This window comes from Microtus ochrogaster, chromosome X (assembly GCF_000317375.1).
Source record: "Microtus ochrogaster isolate Prairie Vole_2 chromosome X, MicOch1.0, whole genome shotgun sequence".
NCBI lineage: Eukaryota > Metazoa > Chordata > Mammalia > Rodentia > Cricetidae > Microtus > Microtus ochrogaster.
In genome coordinates this window covers 58,192,335-58,212,668 of record NC_022026.1, presented here as the reverse complement: position 1 = coordinate 58,212,668, position 20,334 = coordinate 58,192,335, and the positions used below count along the sequence as shown (strand labels likewise).

General features: G+C 43.1%; 1 protein-coding gene across 1 annotated transcript in view; it reads right to left on the bottom strand.

Moving 5' to 3' along the window:
• Shroom2 (shroom family member 2) overlaps positions 1 to 20,087 on the bottom strand; it is a 125,793-nt gene extending 105,706 nt beyond the window's left edge. Inside the window, exon 1 of the mRNA XM_005358902.3 lies at positions 19,880 to 20,087. Coding sequence (XP_005358959.1) covers positions 19,880 to 20,029 — 150 coding nt within the window. The 5' untranslated portion in view covers positions 20,030 to 20,087. The remainder of the gene's footprint in view (positions 1 to 19,879) is intronic.
• Between the last annotated feature and the right edge of the window lie 247 nt (positions 20,088 to 20,334).

The following is a 20,334-nucleotide window of genomic DNA, read 5'->3' as shown; positions in this document are numbered from 1 at the left end:
CCTAGAAGAGAATGGGCAAGCAGTGATTAAAAGAATACAGTGTCCGTGTAATTATTTCGGGTAAAGCTAGCCGGAGGCGGCCAGGGTGCTGGAGATGCAGCCCCGCCGCTCCTATTACTACAATGCACCCCAATCCCTCTCAGTTCCTCCATATACATCCCTCACCCTGCTACGTGCCTCCCCAAAGTAATTTAAAAAAAACAAAACAACAAACAAAAAACCTACCTCACTCCTCCATCTCTCCAACACCTCTTCATTCATCCTAGGGGCATCAGGAGCTACAGTGTGTCACACAGCATACCCCTTGTGTCCAATCAACCCTACCTACCACAAAGTGTCCACTGCAAGGAGTCACTGGTGTGGTTCAAAGCCTCTGGTTTCTGGTCCATCATCATTATGGGACACTCATCGAGACTCCTCTCAGACATCCTATGGTTACCCCAAGTCATGGAGGTCCTGCAGTTACTGATGGCGGTGGGGGAGGGGGATCAGCTCTCCCGTTACCATGTCCAGGGAGGGGCAGAACCAGCTCTCCTGGGACCTATGAGGAACAGAGCTGGCCCAGCAGGACCCTCAGAACTCAACACGCCTGGTTCCTATAACTCAATGTGGTGACGTGCATGGACATCAGCCTAGATTCTGGCTGGTGTTGGGCCACAGACCCAGACGTGTTCCCTGTCAGCAGCCCAGGCTCAGATGTGAAACCACGGTCCTAGGTGTAAGCATAGGTCACTCCAATCAGGCCAAGCACTATTCTGGACGAGGACCCATGTTCAGATCCAAGCACCAATGCTAGGTGGCTCATAATCACCCTAAAGTCCAACTCCAAAGGAGTCCAAGGTCAAAGGTCTCCATAGGAACCTGCCCTCGCATGTCCTGTGCCTCAACTCTAGATTTAAAAAATAAAACAACTACGTTGATCTCCTTACTATCGGCTTTGGTGAGAGAAGCCTTTTTTTTCCCCAACAGGCAGTAGTTAACCATAAAGACTTTTAAGTCAATGGGCTAAAAATATGTGACTACTGAATGCTCAGCCATAAATGGAACATCTGTATTATCCTCTCCAAATCTCACGGAGGGCACACCCATCCGTAAAGATCTATGGCCAGTTAATGCAAGGGAGGATGAGACTCTTCTTCAGTGGTGTAGCTGCTACTGGTAAGGTATCTGTGGCATTAAATTCAATAGATCACCAAAAAGAATTTTCTAAAGGCGTGAAAGTAGGAAGAGGACTAGCTGGAAAAAAGGAAAAGAATCGGTGGAAGGGGAACAAGAGAGAGTAAGGAGGGAGGGGTAAATATTACCAAAAAACATTATGTGCATGTATGAAAATGTCAGTGAAATCTGGTATGTACAATATATGCTAATAATGTTCTTAAAAAGTCAAATAATAATGATGATGATGATTCTCACACAGACGGCCTTACCTCCTCAGGGCAATAGTTCTCAAACTAGACAGTATTAGAATTCTCTGGCTTATCCTCAACAATCTTCCAACATGGTGTTCATAAATTCTAGAGCAAGGTGTAAAAGTTTCACCTGCACGAATGGCAAGAGCTCTTAACTACTGAGATCTCTCCAGCTCTACCCTTAACTGCCTACTTTTATGAATAAAGTTTAATTGGTTCATGATCCTTTCATTTATATATTATCTATGGCTATTTCTGGCTACATAGACACAGAGAGAAGGAACTGGACTACAAACCCAAAAGTAGTTGTTCTGTGGACCTTTAGATAAAATATTTGCTGTCTCCTAATTTAAAGAGGGTCATCTGGATATTAAGAACACCCCAAACACAGACACAGAGGTATTGTTAGTGAGACTTCTGGAATTTCCTACAGAGCTAAGAATGGGGGAGGGCATGGAACTGCATAAAATCCTGAGGACCTTTTCTGTACCTTGAAAGCTGGTCTTTAAAAAGACTCCAATTTTAAGTCACAGAGAAGGAAGAGTTACATTAAGGTGCTCAGTGGCCCAGGTTGGAATGCTGTCCTTTTGATTACGCACTATGACCTTTGCCAGGACACTGGAGCCTGTGAGCATACCGATTAAACATAAACAACCTCAGCCAAATCTCCTGGCAGACTTATTACAAAATTAGAGTTGAAAGATAAACAAGGGGCTGAGGAGATGTCTCAGTGAGTAACCGTGAGGACCTGAGTTGAAATATTCCACACCCACATAAAAAGCCAGGTATAATGGCACACACTGGTAACACCAGCAATGGGAGTTTGAATGTCAGAGACAGATGAATTCCAGTAGGAGACTCAAAGCCAAACCCTAGCCTCCACCTTAGCATACACAGAACACAGAATACACACATGCACACACATGCACTATATACAATAAATAAATAAGGAAAAGGAAAGAGATATAGTTTAAAACAGAGTACCTGCCTAACATCCAGCCTTCACAAAGCCATGGGTTCCATAAGAAGCAGACACAAAAATAAACAATGGCAAGCATGTTGGCACACAAATCAAGTCACAGCACGCAGAATGCCAAAAAATAAACACGCAACTGAAACATTCAAAGGAAAATGACAAACTCTACAGTGCACTTGATGGCTTCTAATCCTAGAAAGAACAAGTTCATTGGGGCAGCTCCCTGCTGATGTGGAAACAGAAAACATAATCCGAAACTATGATGAAACACGGTTTGCATTTTTTCTTTCATGGCAGTTGTTGATGCTATCAAGAGGAACAAGTGGAAAGGAGTAAGAGAAAGCGATTGATTTCCCAAACGGGATCCCTCGATCACTTCACGGTGGAGAAAGGGGCTCTCTCCTACTGAGCAAACCCAAGAATGGATATTGACACAAACCCCTGGGGAAGAAAGATATCCACCTTGCAAGAAGGTAAGTCTATGTTCCTATCCCCTGAACAGTAGACACGCAGGCTGCTCCCTGTCTCCATCCGACAGTGGCCTTAGGAATGAGGGCAGTCTCTCCTTACAACATACCGGTCTTCTCAGTTACTATAAAACCACACTGTACTTTATAGGAGTGAAAGAGACTCTCACAGAACACATATGCAGGTTCAGAGGAGTTCTCTCCTTCCTCCTTTGCTATGATTCAGAATTGAACTCAGGTTGTAAAGTCTGAACAGTGAATGCCTTTTAACCTGTTGAGCCATTTGACCGACCCCAACATTTTTTTGAATCCACAGATTAAATTCCAGAAGGACCAATTATATTCCTTTACGAGGCACAAGGTCCCTGTACAGAGGGCCTCTCACAGGTACTATGCCTGGGGGATGGAGGTAAGGGAGACTGTAACAAGCTGGAAACACAAGAAAAGTTCTTCAAATAAAGATATCTAGACAATAAATAGTAAATAATAATTATTATTATTTTAATTTATACTAATAATATAATATAATTATATTAAAATATAATAATAAAAATAAATAGTAAGTAAATGCTCAAAGCAACATCACTCATAAAAACTTCAAAAGTAGAAAGTACCCAAATATCCATCTACAGATGAATGGAAAAACAAAATATTGTCCACTCATAAAATGGAATACTACTGGATCTAGGTAAGAGATATGAAGGAACTGCTAAAGGAGATGCAAGGTTTATTTTGGGATGCTGAAAATGTCCTGGCATTAAAGTGAGTAATAAAAAACAAGCAAAAAAAAAAGCTTACACTCTAAAAGGGAGAATTTTAGCTGAACACAGAAGCTGTCACCCATAGTCCCAGGTACTGAGAAAACTCAGGCAGAAGGATCTCTTGAACCCAGGAATGGAAAGCCAGCCTGGGAAACAAATATAACATAATCCCATCTGTGATGCAATGTGACCAAAGACATCATATCCCTAGAACCGTGACCTCCCTGCCATGGTGGATGGAATACCTGAATTATGAGCCAAAATACAACCTTCTTTATGTTGTTTGTGTCAGGTTTCTGTAGCAACCTTACAAGTAATACACCATCTTAGGAAGAAAAAAAATTAAAAGGGTGTTGGGAGCTGTGAACCCCCAGATCCTGAATTTCTTGTAAACAACTTGTTTTCTTCTGCTGAGACAGCTTGCAGCTGCTCTAAGCACGAGACCCTCAGGAGTTCCTGATGGCAGGGGAGTGATTTCTGGAGGGTTTGGCTGGGGCGTGGCTATCCCTATATAAGCTGCACCTGGACACAATAAAGGGGGCATTCCTGTTTCAAGGATAAACCCTGTCTCTGTCCGTGCTTCTCAGTGTTTCAGTCTCCAGCCCCTTGCCCGGTTCACGAACTGTATGGTGGAGCATAGAGAGCAGACGGGCGTGGTGCGCTACAAAAGGGGATGGCCTAGAAATGGCCTGGTATTGAAGAGGACTGGCTGCCCTTCCAGAGGACTTGGGTATGATTTTCAGCACGGACATGGTGGCTCACAGCCATCTCTGCCACACGAGTGGCACACAGACAGACATGGAAGCAAAAACACCCATACACGTAAGATAAAATATCGTTTAAAGGATGGTAGGAGGAGCCGGGCAGTGGTGGCGCACGCCTTTAATCCCAGCACCCGGGAGGCAAAGGCAGGGGAGTTCATGGCCAGCCTGGTCTACAGAGTGAGTTCCAGGACAGGCTCCAAAGCTACAGAGAAACCTTGTCTCGAAAAATAATTTTAAAAAAAGGTGGTAGGAAGAGGAAGTAGGAAGTATATCATAACAACTTTTCATAACTATAAACAAAATATCGAAAGGAAATTTGGATATAGTGGCACATACGTGTAATCCAAGGACTTGGGAGATACAGGTAGGATGATCAGAAGTCCAGCCTGGACTATGTGAAACTCTGTCTCAACAAAACAAACATTTCTTTCCAAGACCTTCCTTTCCTAGCTACCCCAAGGAATGAAACTTAGACACCATAGGGCGCATCTTCAATCTGAGATGCTGCAGAATGACTGTAATTACTACACTTTAATTTAGTTTAATCACTAAATGGGGTCCTCAACCGGTGGGCTGTGACCCCTTTCAGGGGGGTTGCATATCATATATTTACATTATCATTCGTTAACAGCAAAATTGTAGCTATGGAGTAGCAACAAAATAATGTTATGGTAGGGAGTCACTACAACATGAGGAACTGTATTAAAAAACCGAAATGCCGGGAAGATTGAGAACCACTGAATTCAAAGAAACTCCTACAACCCAAGATCAGGATACTCCTAGGGCTGCAAGGTTAGGGAGGAGTGAAAAACGTTTGATTGCTCTTTGGGCTGACGAGGGAGGGGGACTTGACCAGGGGAGGGGGAGGGAAATGGGAGGCGGTGGCGGGGAGGAGGCAGAAATCTTTAATAAATAATAAAAAAATTTAAAAAATCCTCAAAACAACCCTCCCCAAAAAGCCCCTCCTGGGTGCGTCCAGGGCAAGAACTCAGTTCCCTGTGCTCAGCTGCACCTCGTAATATACAGACATTAAATTACTTCGTGATCACCTGGTTACAAAAGGTTCCTGGGAGAGAAGAATCAAAGATGATTTCTACGTTTAGGAATAAACCTAAGGTCAAGATTAGAAACCCAGGAGACGAGAAAAGGTAAAATAACGATTCCCCCAGAGCTCAGAAGACAAGGAGAGGCTACACATAGTGAACCCCAGACTGGTAAAGACTACATAGAAAAAAAGAAACGGGGGGGGGGGATGGCAAGGAGTCCATGAGTGAGACCACCTACAGGAGCAAGAAGAGCCCTCAAGAGAAACCAACATTCCTGGGTACAGAGGAAAGGAGGCAGTAAGAGGCCACTGTGGAAATAGTTGGAGAGGAACAGAAACAATGAGCTTTCATGTGAAGTTGAAATCTTCAGAACTGCAATTACAGCGTGGGTAATTTGAGAATGAAACTCTTGTAAAAACAAAGCGAGTTCCGGCTGTTCATCAGGGCACATAGAGGCTTGCTGCCCCAGGAGACAAAATGCAAAATGCATTTCTGTGGTGGAAATTTCACAGTTACGCAGAGTGCTATGTGCTTTTAATTGCTTTTCTCCAAAACAGCCACTGAAAATGGGCTTGGGGGGGGGGGGGATCAGAAACAACCCCTCCACTCCCAGCTCCTAACCCCTAAATAGGATCAGGAAGTCAACATAAAATAAATATGACTGGCTCAGCAGCAGCAAGCTGGTCTTTTCAAGTCCAGATGTTTTCTTTCCAGACTTTCGTTCAAGTTCAGGCCATCTCCACACAATGAAAATGTTAAGGAAAACATCACAGACGAAAACAAACAACAAAAAATAAAATTGTTTTAAAGACTGACATATTTGATCGACTTAAAGTACTGGTTCTAGAAGTCAGGGATTTCTTTTTAAACAGAACTATGTAGAAAATTATAAAAATATATTCCACAGAACCAAAATATTCTGTCCCCCACTGCCAACCTCCCAAGCCTTAGGGCTGGGGACCGACTGAGTAATATTAGCCAAGTGTTCTAACAAAGAGCTACATCTATAGCCACAAATAGCATTTCTGGTTTTTTTTTCTAAAGATTTTTGATTTTTATTTTTATGCTACTGTGTGTCTACATGTATGCCACACATTTGTGGGTGCCTGAGGAAGCCAAAGGCATCAGATCCTCTGGAGGTGGAGTTACAGGCATCTGTGGGTACAAAAGAAGAGCAGCCAGTGCTCTCTCCACCAGCGAGCGATCTTTCCAGTCCCAAACATCATTTCTTAACATCTCAAAATGAACAAACTAAACTTCCTTCGATCTGTCTTCTGATTCCAAAGATGTGGCAGTATTTTTGTTTCTTTTCCTTTTTGAGATATGACCTTATGCAGTCTGAAACTCATGATATAATAGAAGTTAACATTGAATTCCTGATCCTGTCTCCACTTCCCAAGGGCTGAGAATTACAGTTTGACAATGGGATTTTTAAAATAATTACCTTCAAGCATCCAATAACTAAGTCTTCACTGTTTCCAGCACAGAATTCCTGAGCAGAGGAAAAAAATACTGCTATAATTCCACAAGGATCATTTATGCTTAAGCTAATAATGTATTTTCTGGGTCTGTCTAGGTGTGCCAACTGCAGACCAAACCCAAGACTTTGCACAGAAATAAGCGAGGGCTCTATCAATGAACTACGGCCCCAGGTAACATGAAAACACTACCATGCCACGATGCAACAATGTTATGAACTTATGTACAATTAACACTGATAAATATCAGTGTTTACAAATTTACACACATAGGCACAATTAACCTACAGGTAAAATTTTATCAGATACAGAATCTGGATCTATAGACAGAGAATTACCTTTACCTACTTCACAAATGCAGAAAGGGCTTTCTGTTACTTCCTGGGCATCTCCTCACATCTCCCCTACATACCTGGGACCCTCATCTTTCTCACTGCTGATCCAGCTTGTGTGTCTATGGGCTGCAATTATTCCTCAAGGGAAGAAAAAGTCTGCCATTCAAGATTATAATTAGCTAATCTGATGAAGGCAGCTCTGTTAATGACCACTTAAACGTGTAACCTTCACAGGCAACATGTTCTGTGCTTGAAGCCGTGGGGGGGGGGGGGAAGCTGCACTGATGGGTCAAAGGTACAAACTCTAACATCATCCCATCACCCAGGCCTACCAGAGGGCTAATTATCTACACTAGGCATTCTCCCAGCTTCCTGTGCTTCCTCTCCAAAATTCTCAAGTCAGCATTGACAGACCTGGAGGAAAAGCAAGACTAGGTGAAAATTAAATTACCGACTAAAAGGAATAGCTGGAGTTGAAGAAGCCACAGGTGTGGAGGTCTCGCATGACATAATAAGTACGTGCGGAATTAGCTGTGTGCTAACTGGACAACCACTGTCATTCTTCCCACAAAGTCAAAACTCATGTCCTCCTACACAGGTGTCCAAAGTGTTAGAGATTCGCGAACATATCGGTTAAAAGGAAAAGTTTTCATTAGTGCTAGGGTTTCATTTGTGTCTGACTTGTTAAGCAATTCAGGAACCCAAACACAAAGCAGATTTCATGTAGTAGTAAGTACTAGGCAAAGGACCATGCCCTAGGAAACCACATTATTAGTCACCGGAGCTCTGCTCTGAGATTACCTTCATCCCAACCGGGCAAAGGGAGAACCTATTTCGGGAAGGGGGAAGACTATAAAATGGCAGACTTTACTTCTATTTGGACTTCACTGAGGAGGATGGTCACACAGCCACACCCAGCTGCGTGGGGAGCTGAGAAACATAGCCCAACACCAGGAAGCAGCTACACAGAATTTTTTTCCCCACAAGGCCTCACCACACCCACAGATCCAACTCCTTGGAAGATTTTCTATTACAAATAATTGAAGGCGTGAGATAAAATGGAGCCTGGTGTCACAAACATGTTTAGCCTTTATCCTTCCCACTAGTTTCATTCGCCTTTGAAAAAAAATCACCTTTGACAACTTCTCCTGATCTGAGAGACCATTCATTCACATTACTACAAAATTAGCAAAATGCTTTAAGGGTAATAATACAAATAATCCTTAAAGCATTTTGCTAAATTATTTAAAAATAATTTAAGTTTCGGAGGGATAGAAGAAAACAATCATTTAATACAAACAATAGACTGAAGCTAATATTAAATGTAGCTTTTAACTAAACCCAAGGCCTTGTACACACTAAGCACTCTACCCCCGAGGAACATCCCCAAATTAGATGTATCTTTTAACTTAAATGCAAACTATGAACTCCATACTAAGCAGTAACAAAATCTCCTTGATACATATTAAATTTCTGCCATGTGAAATTCAGCTCAAATTCTTTCTACAGTAAAGAAGTCCTTTGATACATAAACATTTTTATAATTTCTCAGCTTTATAATTAATTAATCAGGATTGAGTAGGAGAAAGGAGGAAGAGAATGAATTCAAGTTTACATGCTGTCTCATTTAATCCCCACAATAATACAATAAAATAGAAATTATTCTGGTTTAACGAACTGGAGGATGGGGGCTAAAAAGGCTAAGGACCCTGTGGGAGAACTAGCATTGAATGCAAACAGGCATTGACAAAACTCCTTACTAGTAGGTGACTCCTCCAGGCTGGATCTGCTATGGCCAGAGTAGGGACTCTGTCTTGTTCATTCAGCTGAGCAAGGCCAGGATCACCCCCCTATGAGTATGCTTCCTGTCACCTTGAAATCTGCTTTATACAAAAATATCTGCTAAAGTAACTCTATGATAGGGATATAGCCCATTCTAAAAGAAACCTGAAGTGTTGGCTCTCAGGAGTTCCCAGAAAAACAGCCTTGTTGGGTCATCACTCATCCACATGCACCAGGTAATACATGTTATTCAAAGCAATCTGTTCTTTAATACCAGTAGAGAGTCAAGGAACCCTAGAGACTGAAGAAACTTCTGCCGGGAAAGAAAGAAGCCCTTTCTTCAGAAACAACCCCCAAAACAAAATCTTTGAGGAACACGGACGGTTTTGAAAACTAGCTCAGTATTACGAGACAAGAGAATTAGCCACGAAACAAGATCAGTATGGTGTCAAAAAAGAACCATGAGACGAAATTTAGAATTTGAAAAAAGAAAATAAGGTCACAAATTTGAAATCCAATGGAAGGATTGGAAGATAAGGTTAAACAAAATTTCCCAAGACCAAAACCACAAAGAATGAAAAATAAAGAGAGAAAAAATTAGAGAAAACCTAATGGATTATGAATTAGAAAGGTCTGACCTCACTTCTGCAATATTAGGAGCTGAAAGAAAACGAAAAATGGTGACCACCATCAGAATAGCAAGATAAACCCTAATATTGCAACGTGAAGAAAAGTTGCTTTGGTATATGTAAGAATATATGAAAAGATGTGTCATCGTTATCAATGATAACTGCAGAGGAAATTAACCAATGAAATAGAACTACCAAGGACTGCAAACAACATGACCAAAAGCAACTTGGAGAGAAAAGGGTTTATTTCAACTTTAGGTAATAGGTCTTCCAGTCCAGGCAGGAGTTCAAGCAGAGGCCATGGTGGTGTGCTGCTTACTGACTTGCTCCCTGTGGCTTGCTCAACCTGCTTTCTCGTACAACAACGCCCCCCACCCCAACTACCTGCCCTGGGGTGGTACCACTTACACACACGCACACACACACTCAAAAATCAATCAAGAATACGCACCACAGACTTGCCTACAGGTCATTCTAAGGGGGGCATTTTCTCAACTGAGGTTCCCAAGCTTGGGCCGAGTTGACAAAAAAACTAACAGATGGCCCCACAACAAAGAATTATTTGGCCCCAAATATAAACAACGTCAAGGCTGAAAAAGTATTTTTGTAGCCCAAATTATGGTATGAGATTCACCGGATAGGTAAGGAAAGGCAGGAAATACACCTGAGGAGTTAAGAGAGGGAAAATCAGAGCAGATTTTGCAGAGACAAGGATGAATCCCTGTCTATAGTCAAGAAAAAAAAATAACAGCTATATAAATTATAAATGGACTATTTAAGGATAAAGATCCAGTGTCAAAAGAAATAAATGAGTTTCAAGAGCTGCTGCTGTGTCTCACTGGAAGTCATGAGAACCCACACTAGAGCCCTTGCATAGCAGACAAAACCAAGACCCTAGGTTCTGTGTCCAGCACAAGAGAAAAAAAGTTTCAATAGCCTAACTGAGAGTATAGAAGAACAACTATTTGGTTACTTAACTTTGATGCCAAAGAGCCATTTCCATAAACATAAAAATAAAGCTGGGTGAGTATATTTTCTCCCTCTCCCTCTCTCCTAGCACTAAAGAGGCAAGGCAGAGGAAAGACGGCTTGCATTCCAAAGTGGTCTCGGCAACATACTTAGTTTTGATTGCATCAGCTTGGGCTACATAGTAATATCCCATCTCAAAAACAAACAAACAAACAAAAGCAACCACACAAGCACTCTTTCCCTTTCTTCTGCCAATAAGTAAAAATATTGATCTTCGAGGACACAGAATAAACCCCGCCTTCCCAAATGGTTTTGATATGAAAATTTAAAAATCTCCTACGGCTTGAAAGAGAATCACAGCCGTCCATAGCTCGTCTAGAACACGAGCTTCTTTCTTCCTTCTCCTACAGAGGAAATCATTATTGCTTGCAACTTAATACTCCTGGAATTAGAAATACAAAATGGTCTCCTCATCCAGGCAGAGGGAGGGGAGTTTACCTTTGCTTTGCAACTCATATTCTTCAGTTATTTTCCTTTCCTTGATTCCCACTTAAAATTATGCTAGGGATCAAACCCAGGGTCTCATACCTGCGGACAAGCTCCACCACTGACTAAACTCCCATCTCCCAATGTGTACTAAATAGTCAAAGCTAGAGTTGAACTTACTGCCCTCCTACTCCAGCCTCCCCAGTGCTGGGTTATCTATGGACATCAATGTCTTGGCCTTGGTTTTAAATGATATACTGAAACACATTTTCCCAAGGCGAAATCTCAACAGACCTCTTCCTTGAATTCACTACTGGCTTTGTTTCTATACTGTTTTGTTTTTCTTTGAACCAAAGGCAAATGCTCTATTGACTGAACCACGTGCCAGCCCCCCGCCAGCGGTATATTTTATGGATTTATTTGTATTATTTTTAATTATGTGTCTATAAAGAGGATTGTGCACATGTGCGAGAGCAGGTGCCCATGGATGACAGAAAAAAAATGGGGGTGCCTGGAATTAAGAGTTACAGGCAGTTGTGAGCTGCCTCACATGGATGCTGAGAGCTGGGAACCCAACTCAAAGCTGACCCATGCAACCTAATCTTAGGGCTTTATTGCTGAAGACACGTGTGTGTGTCATTGGATAGGAGAAGTCAAGCTGGTGCCGAAGTAGAAGCTTCGTCCTTACTAGTGTTCACGGTACTGGGAGAGAAAGCCAATCATCAATACCTCCCAGCTCAACTCTGTAACCCACAACAGTGACCTGCCTGTAAGATATAATGAGTAGTGGCATGTATGTTACAGGAGCACTCGATATAATGACATATATAACCCGTATGTTATAGGAGCACTCAATCGTTTTCTGGTACGATTTAAGGTCTTCTCCATGAGATGGAACCCATATCTGGTACTGCTCAAGTGGCCAAGAACCTAAGACTAATTAGGTCATGGGCCTACGAGGAAACCTGATACTATTATTCTTCTAAAGAAACAGCAATCAAACAACTCTTAATAGCTACTGCTATTCCCGTAGATCAGTGCCTTGCTTCTCCCTCTCCAGAGATGTTTTTTCTTGTCGTATACAGGAACTAACAGAGACCCACAACTGGACAATGGGCAGAGTGAGCCTTTGCGGTCCTCGGTGTTAAACGGGACGTCTTCACCAAAGCCCTCTTCTAGAGGGTGGAGGATCTGCGTATAAGAGGAAGCATAAGGAGAATAAGTGCCAGAGGGGAACCAGTGTCTTTCATACATAAGGGGGGAGTTTTGACACCAGATATATAAAGTGAGGACATGACTGCTCCAGGCATGATGGATGGGAAGGTGTTTTATATGGATATGAGTTAAGAGTCCAGCCAGAGGCATCTGGAAGAGTCCAAAGTAGGGGAAGAAAGTGGTACGCGCTAAACATGACCATGTGGGGATGGGGGGGGGGTGAGAGAGGAAGAGAAAAAGAGGACCAGGACACGGAGAAGCCAGAGAAGCGGGAGAGAAAGAGGGCACGTGGCTGAAATTGCAGGGTTATGGAGGAAGGAGAAGCTGGAGAAGGGAAGGCCATGAGCCGGAAACATTTAAGGTAGGGTGAGAAGAGTCAGGATGCTCTGGGATAGGTATTTGTGATGCTGAGAACCTAGAGGCCAGCGTGTGCTTTGGTGTGCTAATAGACACCCCAGATAGCCATTCCTGAGTTTCATTGGACCTGAAGATGCACCAATGAAATAAGAGACTGTGATGAGGAGCACAGGGCCCACACAGGTCCTAGCACTGAGACTCGAAAGTGATAAGTGTACACAATCTCCCACCCCTAAGCAAGGCATTAGCTACACAGGCAAAATAAAACTCAGTTTTCTCCAAAGGGAGTCTCAGTGAGCATATTAACCACACCTCAGGGGAGGGCAGGGATCCAACACAAACAGAACTCAATGGTATTTTTATACTTTTTATCTTGTTTTGCTTTGTTTGGGCTTCTTTTTTTTTGTCTTATTGGTCTTTTGCTTGTTTTATTTTCTGTGTCTGTATTCTGTGTGGGTTGCCTTTTGTTTTGCTTTTGTGTGTTTAAAAAGAAAAAACAAAGTTGGGTTGGCAGAGAGGTGGGTAGGATCTGGGAAGAATTGGGAATTGGGGGAGGGAAAAACAATAAAAATTACTGTATGGAAAATCTTTTTCAATATAAAAAGAAAGCTGAACCATATCTCCAGGCAGCGTGAACTATACCCCTCACTCCCTACCCAGACGTATGTTCTAGAATTCTACTAGAGCTCTTTCAGAATTCTCCTATGGATTAAAATTCTAGGCATATGTCTATCAAAAGAGACTAAGTTTCCAAAGCCTGTACAATGTCTCCTATGAAGCATGATCCCACACCTTTCTAGTCTTTGAAAGTAAAAGACAGCCTAAATAAAAAGTCCATTCAGCCTTTATACCCTAAAATTACCTTGTTGAATGTTTCTGTCTTGTCTGGCATGAAAAGCAAAGTTCCACCGGCTCCAGAACTTTCCTCCTTTGCTTATTAGAGCTTAGTCATGAATCCAAGTCTATATGCAGGCTGACACAAAACCACTTCAGCAAGGAGATAACTCCAAAATGCATTTTTAAAATGTCCTAAGGGCTGGAGAGATGACTCAGTGGATAAAAACAGGTATTCTTCTTACAGAGGACCTGAGTTCAATTCCCAGCACCCACATCAAGCAGCTCACAACTGCTTGTAACTCCAGCGCCAAAGGATGGCCCTAACCTCAGGTACATGCACATATACACGTGTGTACATGTAATAAAAATATACTCTTAAAAACTCCTATCAAGTAAAGACCTATGAAATATGCCAAGTGCAAAAAAAATGCATCTCATTATGACAAAGTAAAAACTATTTATTATTCAACATGTAGCTCTTGGGCAAACTAACTTTCCTGTATTTTTTTCAAAAAGATAAATGTTAGGACATGTTAAGCACTACTCAACTCAGCCAGCAAGACTGAACTCAGCATAGCTCACAAGTGTGGCACACAGCTCAGGTTTATAGTTTTTTGTAGTGGTGGAAGCCTCTGCATTTATAGGTGTGAGTCACATACTCTCGTGCCTCCCATAAGGAGAATCCTCTAGGACTTGAACCTGAAAGCCTCCAGCTATAAGACCTTGGATGACAACTTATAGGCACCATGCCTGGCTCCCCACCCTGCCTGGCTCCCCGTGCCTGAAACATCTCCAAAGGAACAAGGATTAGAATTCAGTGAGGCCAAGTTAATTTGCAAGCTGGAAGGGGTAATAAAGATATATTTGAAAGCCAGTTGGCAAGGCCGGTCTCCCAAGTGAAAAGGCCTTTCAGCACAGGAAAGAAAACTTAACTTCGTGTTTTTTAACCAGACTATGAATTCTCACTACAGACGTATCTTTAGAATGACACTCACCCTAGTAACTCCAAACCCTGCAGTGACTGCCTTTGCAAAGAGACTGAGGTTTACAGTTCTGAGGACTTATATAACATCAGCACGCTAGGGTGAGGAAGTAGGGATGGGAGTGGTGATGAGAGCCAAGCACTCCAGACACTGACAAAGTAGTTTGTCCCGTGGTGAAGGTGAGGCACACAGAAGTGAACCAAAACCCAGACGTTCACATCCAGTGTTGCGCCACTAAATTCAAGGATTCCCCTTTTCAAAACTTCAACTAGAACTTCATACCTAGCTTATAGGAAGCTCTGCTTTCCACTCCATGCTCCTCCCCCCTCCCCCCTGCACACACACAAACACACAAATTTTAAGCCAGGCATAGTAGTGCACCTACAATCTCAGCACTCAGGAGACTCAAGCCCTTTAACAGAGTTCCAGGCCAGCTTGGCCAGACTCTGTCTCAAAAGTAAACAAAGGAGATAGGAATGGATCTCATAAGGTAAAGCACCTTTCTCACAAAATCCCAAGCACCGTACCCCTGTGTTGGCAGAGACCAGTAATCCTAGGTGAGGCAGGGCCGACAAAATGTTCAAGGTCGTCTTTCCCTACGGACCAAGTCTGAAGCACACGTAGACTCTAAACAAACAAGGGTTGGGAAGGTACCGCAGTGGTTAGGAGCACTGCTTGCTTTTGAAGGAGGCTCAGGTTCAGTTCCCAACACTCACACAGCAGCTCACAACCCTCCGCCATTCCCAATCCAACCAATCTCCTGGCCTCTGTGGATATTGGACTCACACGGTACACTTCCATGCAGGCAAAACACTCATTCAAATAAAATAAACCTTTTTAAAAACAAACAAATAAGCAAACGGGTACAAGGGAAAACAACTGGGCTACTGTTCCAACATTTATGAACCCAGGCCACCAAGACCTTAACTCCGCAGCCTCTAAACTAGAGACTCCTTTTTCAATCACTAAGGTATTATTATATAGGATGCTTAGGGCCTCTGTTAGCAGTTTCTGTCATGGGGGGATGGGATTTAATAAATTATGAATAGCCAAAGCCAGGGCTTCATACCCTCTTCCTTGATAAACATTCCTGAGGTTGCAGGGGACCTCCTGAAACCCAGCTGGTGGATGGGACTCTCCAGTAAGTGATGTCACAGAAAGGAGCTCAGTCTCCACCCCCACCGAAATTCTCAAGGAACACCAGCAAGATTGGCTACAGATGTCGCTCAGTGGTAGAGCACTTGCCAAGCCCTGTTTCCATAATGAATGTAGTACAAAGGTGGGGGGGGGATGAAGAAAACAAACCAAACAAACAAAAAAAGACCAGAAGGCCACAACGGCTCAACCTACCTGCAAATCCAACTCAGCTATAGTGTAATATTTCAGGTCCCTGGGATTTCCTAAATCCACCTATACTCTTAAAGAATATCACCAAATCATGAGACCTCTTATAACTTGCAGGTTGTTCCTGTTCTCTCTGCAACATCGGCATGAGAAAATGGGCTTTAGCGTGTTTTTGTGCTTCCCAGTTTTATGTGTGTGTATGTGTGCATCTGCTTGTTTGTTAATGGTAGCGAGATTTCAAGCTGCAAATTATTATAAAGATTCTCAGCAGTTATGATTCCTAATAATATCGTCTTTCGGTAGAAGTCTTGTAGAGTTTCAGGCATGCTTCTGAAATTCTATGAATGTGACTCCTCTGGGAAGTTAATGTCCTTTAACTTCAAACCAATTCAAGAGAATAGGAGACCTTCCTCAGCGTCTACTCTGATTGTCCATAAAGCACAGTACTGGGAAGTCTCTGCTCTCAATTTCCTTTCTCCAACTACAAAAATGCAGATGAAGCAGGGACTTGTTTGCAATTTACTGTGTAAATAAAGCCTTTTCTCGGAGCCAAGAGTTCATCTCAGAAAGAAAAACAGACCCACATGAAAACACTGGAAATGCCAAGGGCCTCCAAACACACCACCCTAAAGGCCACTGTTTTCCAAAAGAATAAAATCCCAAAGTCCTTCAAAGCAAAGGCAATGCACCATTAGTCTAACAAAGCGATTTATATATAACTAGGCTGGGGGCATTTGTCAATGTCTGGGAACATTCAGATTGCCATACCTAGAGACAGGTGCCAATGGCCTTCCATCAGTGGATAGAAGCCAAGGAAGCAGCTAAATGGATGACAGTACACAAAATAGACCCCACAGCAGAATACCCTTGGTACCAAGATGGAAAACCTGTCAGCCTGCAGATGGTGTTGAGTTACTCAACATAAATAACATAGCAGGAGAGTTCAGTCAAAAGCAGATAGCGCCTACTGGACAGGAAGCAAGACTGATATTCACCATCAGAGTCTGACTTTCAAGACCCTGCCTAGGATTCACCACATCTGTGACCTCAGAGTACACCATTTTACCAGTTCTGAGATACCTGCTCATATGAGATCTTCAAACGATAGTCACATCATTAACAAAAGAATGTGTCCTCTTAAATCAGGTCAAGCTACTCGCAAATCAGAATCAGCTAAACATAAAAGCATCAATTAACAAAATCATAATTATAATTAATAGTATATAAATATAAAAATAGTAGAATAATTATAATTAATAGAAAATTAAACGGAAAATAATTATAATTAATAGAAAGTTAAACAGAAAATCCTTGTGGTCTACCAAGAACCCAACATATAAAAATTGCATAGATGTTTTTTAAATGGAAAAAGAACTATTAGAAAAAGTATTTAATAAGCTTCAATGGCATTACAATAGCTACTGGAAGAGGAAAAGTTGAAAGTGAACTCCAGTTGAAGAACAATTTCCCCTGGTATCTATCAGAGCAGTTGATTTCTACCTTGGAAGTGGCTGTAAATAGACACATTTCCTTCATCATTTTTTTAGATTTTATTTTTATTTCACACATAGAAATGTTTGTCTGAATGTATGTCTGCATACCGTGTGCGGACAATGCCCGAGGAGGCCAGAAGAAGGTGACAGATCTCCTAGGATCAGATTTGCAGAAGTTGTGAGCCACCGTGCAGGTTGCTAGAAATTGAACCTGTGTCCTCTGGAAAAGCAGCCAGTGTTTTAAACCACTGAGCCATCTCTCCAGTCAACCCTCTGTCATTTTTAAATAACGTGGCAATTAATTATCAGCGTCATGTCCTAAGTAAGCACCACTGATAAACTTTTGTTCTTTTTTTTTTCTTCCCAAGACAGGGTTTCTTTGTGTGTAGCCTTGGCTGTCCTGGAGAACTCACTCTTGTAGACCAGACTGGCCTCAAACTCACAGAGCCTAACTCTGCCTCCCAAGAGCTGGGATTAAAGGAGTGCGCCACCACCACATGGCTGTCGTTCTTATTTTCACAGCCTGTGTGTGTGTGTCCTTAATCTTAAAGCATTGGCAGGTATTTGAAATACTGTTTATATATATATATATATATATATATATATATATATATATATGTGTGTGTGTGTATATGTATATGTATATGTATATATACACATATATATGTATATATTATATAATATATGTTAATATATGTAGAAACAACAGAACATGTGAAAATATAGGTGTGTACACAAACACAGGAGCAACAGCAATTGAATGTGTATATATGCATGAAAATACAAAAACCACAAGTTGTTCTGAGTCCCATCCATTCTAAGCAAACAAAACCATCATTTTTCAGTTATACTGAGTCACTTACAAAAATTATGCAAGGGTATTACAGCTTAGTGAGGCTGAGTTTGATTAACATATACTTCCATTTATAAAAAGCAGAGAGCCGGGAGGCCATCAAGCATGCAGAGTTTATAAAACTAGAACTATCTTGTGCAAAGGAGGATGAAAATCTCCCTAGCAAATCATCCCATTTAAAGTAATCTCCAACTTACTTATATGGTAAAAGACCCAACGCTAGGGGCCAGAGAGTTAGCTCAGTGGTTAGGAGCACTTGCTGCTCTTATAGAAGACACATGTACATTCAGGCAAAACACACATAAATGTAAAAGAAAACAAACACACTTAAAAATGTCTTAAAAATCCTAAAACTTCATATTAATTGATGTATAGTTCATTCCATCTGCTTCTCAAACAAGGGTGAAGAAGATGTGTGGGATCTTTTATTTGTTGTTCTAAAGACGTTCATGCCAGACACGGTAGGGAAAAGGGAAAATGGAGGCAGGAGAGTCAGAAGTTCAAGGTCATCTCTGAGCAACACAGACAGTTGAAGGCCAGATGCTGGGAATACTTGGGCAAGGGGGGGGGAGAGAGAAAGGGCGGGAGAGAGGAGCAGAAAATAAATATATGCCAGGTGAGGCACTATTATGCATGAAAATTGCCAGTCACCTTCATACCACCCAACACCTCTAGTAAACAGAAATGATGACATTCTCAAGGAGACTGCCCTTAGTGAGACTCAGCTCTGCCCAGAACAGGCTCTCATTTCCTTTAACCAGAAGACCTGAGAGATTGGCGTGTTGTCTGTTGATAACAGGTTTATACACGTTTAGTTGGTAAGTACCAAGATGGATTGCGTTTTAAGAGCATTCCAGTTCTAAAGCAATCTAAACACACACACACACATGCATGCATGTGAGACTAAGGTCTCTTTCCTTATGATCAGAACTCAAATTCTATTTTATAAGCACGCTGAGAAGTCCCAATCAATGCGCTGAGCATCCAGAGCGAGTGCATGTAGGAGAGGAGGAGGAAAGTCAGTAAACACGGATGAGCTCCTGAGAATCCTGAAGCTGACTGGCAGGAGTTTCTAGTATCGGTTTCACACTAAAAACCGGTGCAGACCAAAAGGTAAAAAGCAAAAAAACAACCAACCAGGGGCCCTAAAAACAGGTTTTAGACTAAAAAAACCGTGCAGACCAAAAGGTAAAAAGCAAAAAAGTAACCAACCAGGGGCCCTAAAAAGCAAACAAGCGCAAAGGCTATGTATGCCTAGTCCCTGGATCCTGGAACTGTTTATTTTCCTTCCTCTCCTGGCAGCCTCGCAGGTGTAGGTCTGGCCAGGCCAGGAGTTACAGGGGACGACCAGGCCCTTCCTCGTTGGGGGGGGGGGGGAGACCCGGAACGGGAGCCATTGCAACTCCCAGCCACGTTGGGAGTAGCCCGAGGGCCGCCAGGCTGGAGCCGGAACCACACAGCTCTGGCTGCCCAGACCCCAATCTCCAGGCACAGGTGACCCCTGCAGATGCGCCCCCAGCAGTGCCCCGAGACCCGGAACCAGACTCCTTTCACAGGTGACCACTGCATATGCGCCCCCATCAAGGGAGGCTGCGCACCGGACGCCCCATCTGCAGCGCCCCAAGACCCGGACGAGCCTTCTGCATTGGGGACCCCTTCGGGACAGTCACCGTGCAGACCCCGAGGTCGCCTTACCTTAGTGATTATCAGAGGCTCGCCGTGCTCGCGACCGCCCTTCAGGGTGAAGCCCCAAGGGGCGCCTCCGCTCAGCCGCACCTCCACTAGGCGGGCACCGTGGGCTTCGCCTGGGCGCTCCTGCCGCGCGCGGGGCTCGGAGCCCTCCATGGTGCGGGACGCTCAGCCCCTGCAGCCTCTGAGGTCCGCGGCCATTCACTCCGTCCCTACAGCCTCTGAAGTCCGAGGCCATGCACTCCGGGCAGCACCAGAGAGGCTCCAGGCGTCCAGGCCGCTGCAGAACGAGCTTTGCAACTTGGAAAGCGCAGCGCGAAGGCCCCACGCCGGTGCACTCCGGGCAGCACCAGGGAGCTTCCAGGCGTCCCGGCCGCCGCAGAACGAGGTAAGCAACTTGGAAAAAGCGCAGACACTGAGGTCCACACCCACGCACTCCGGGCAGCACGGGCTGGCCCAGC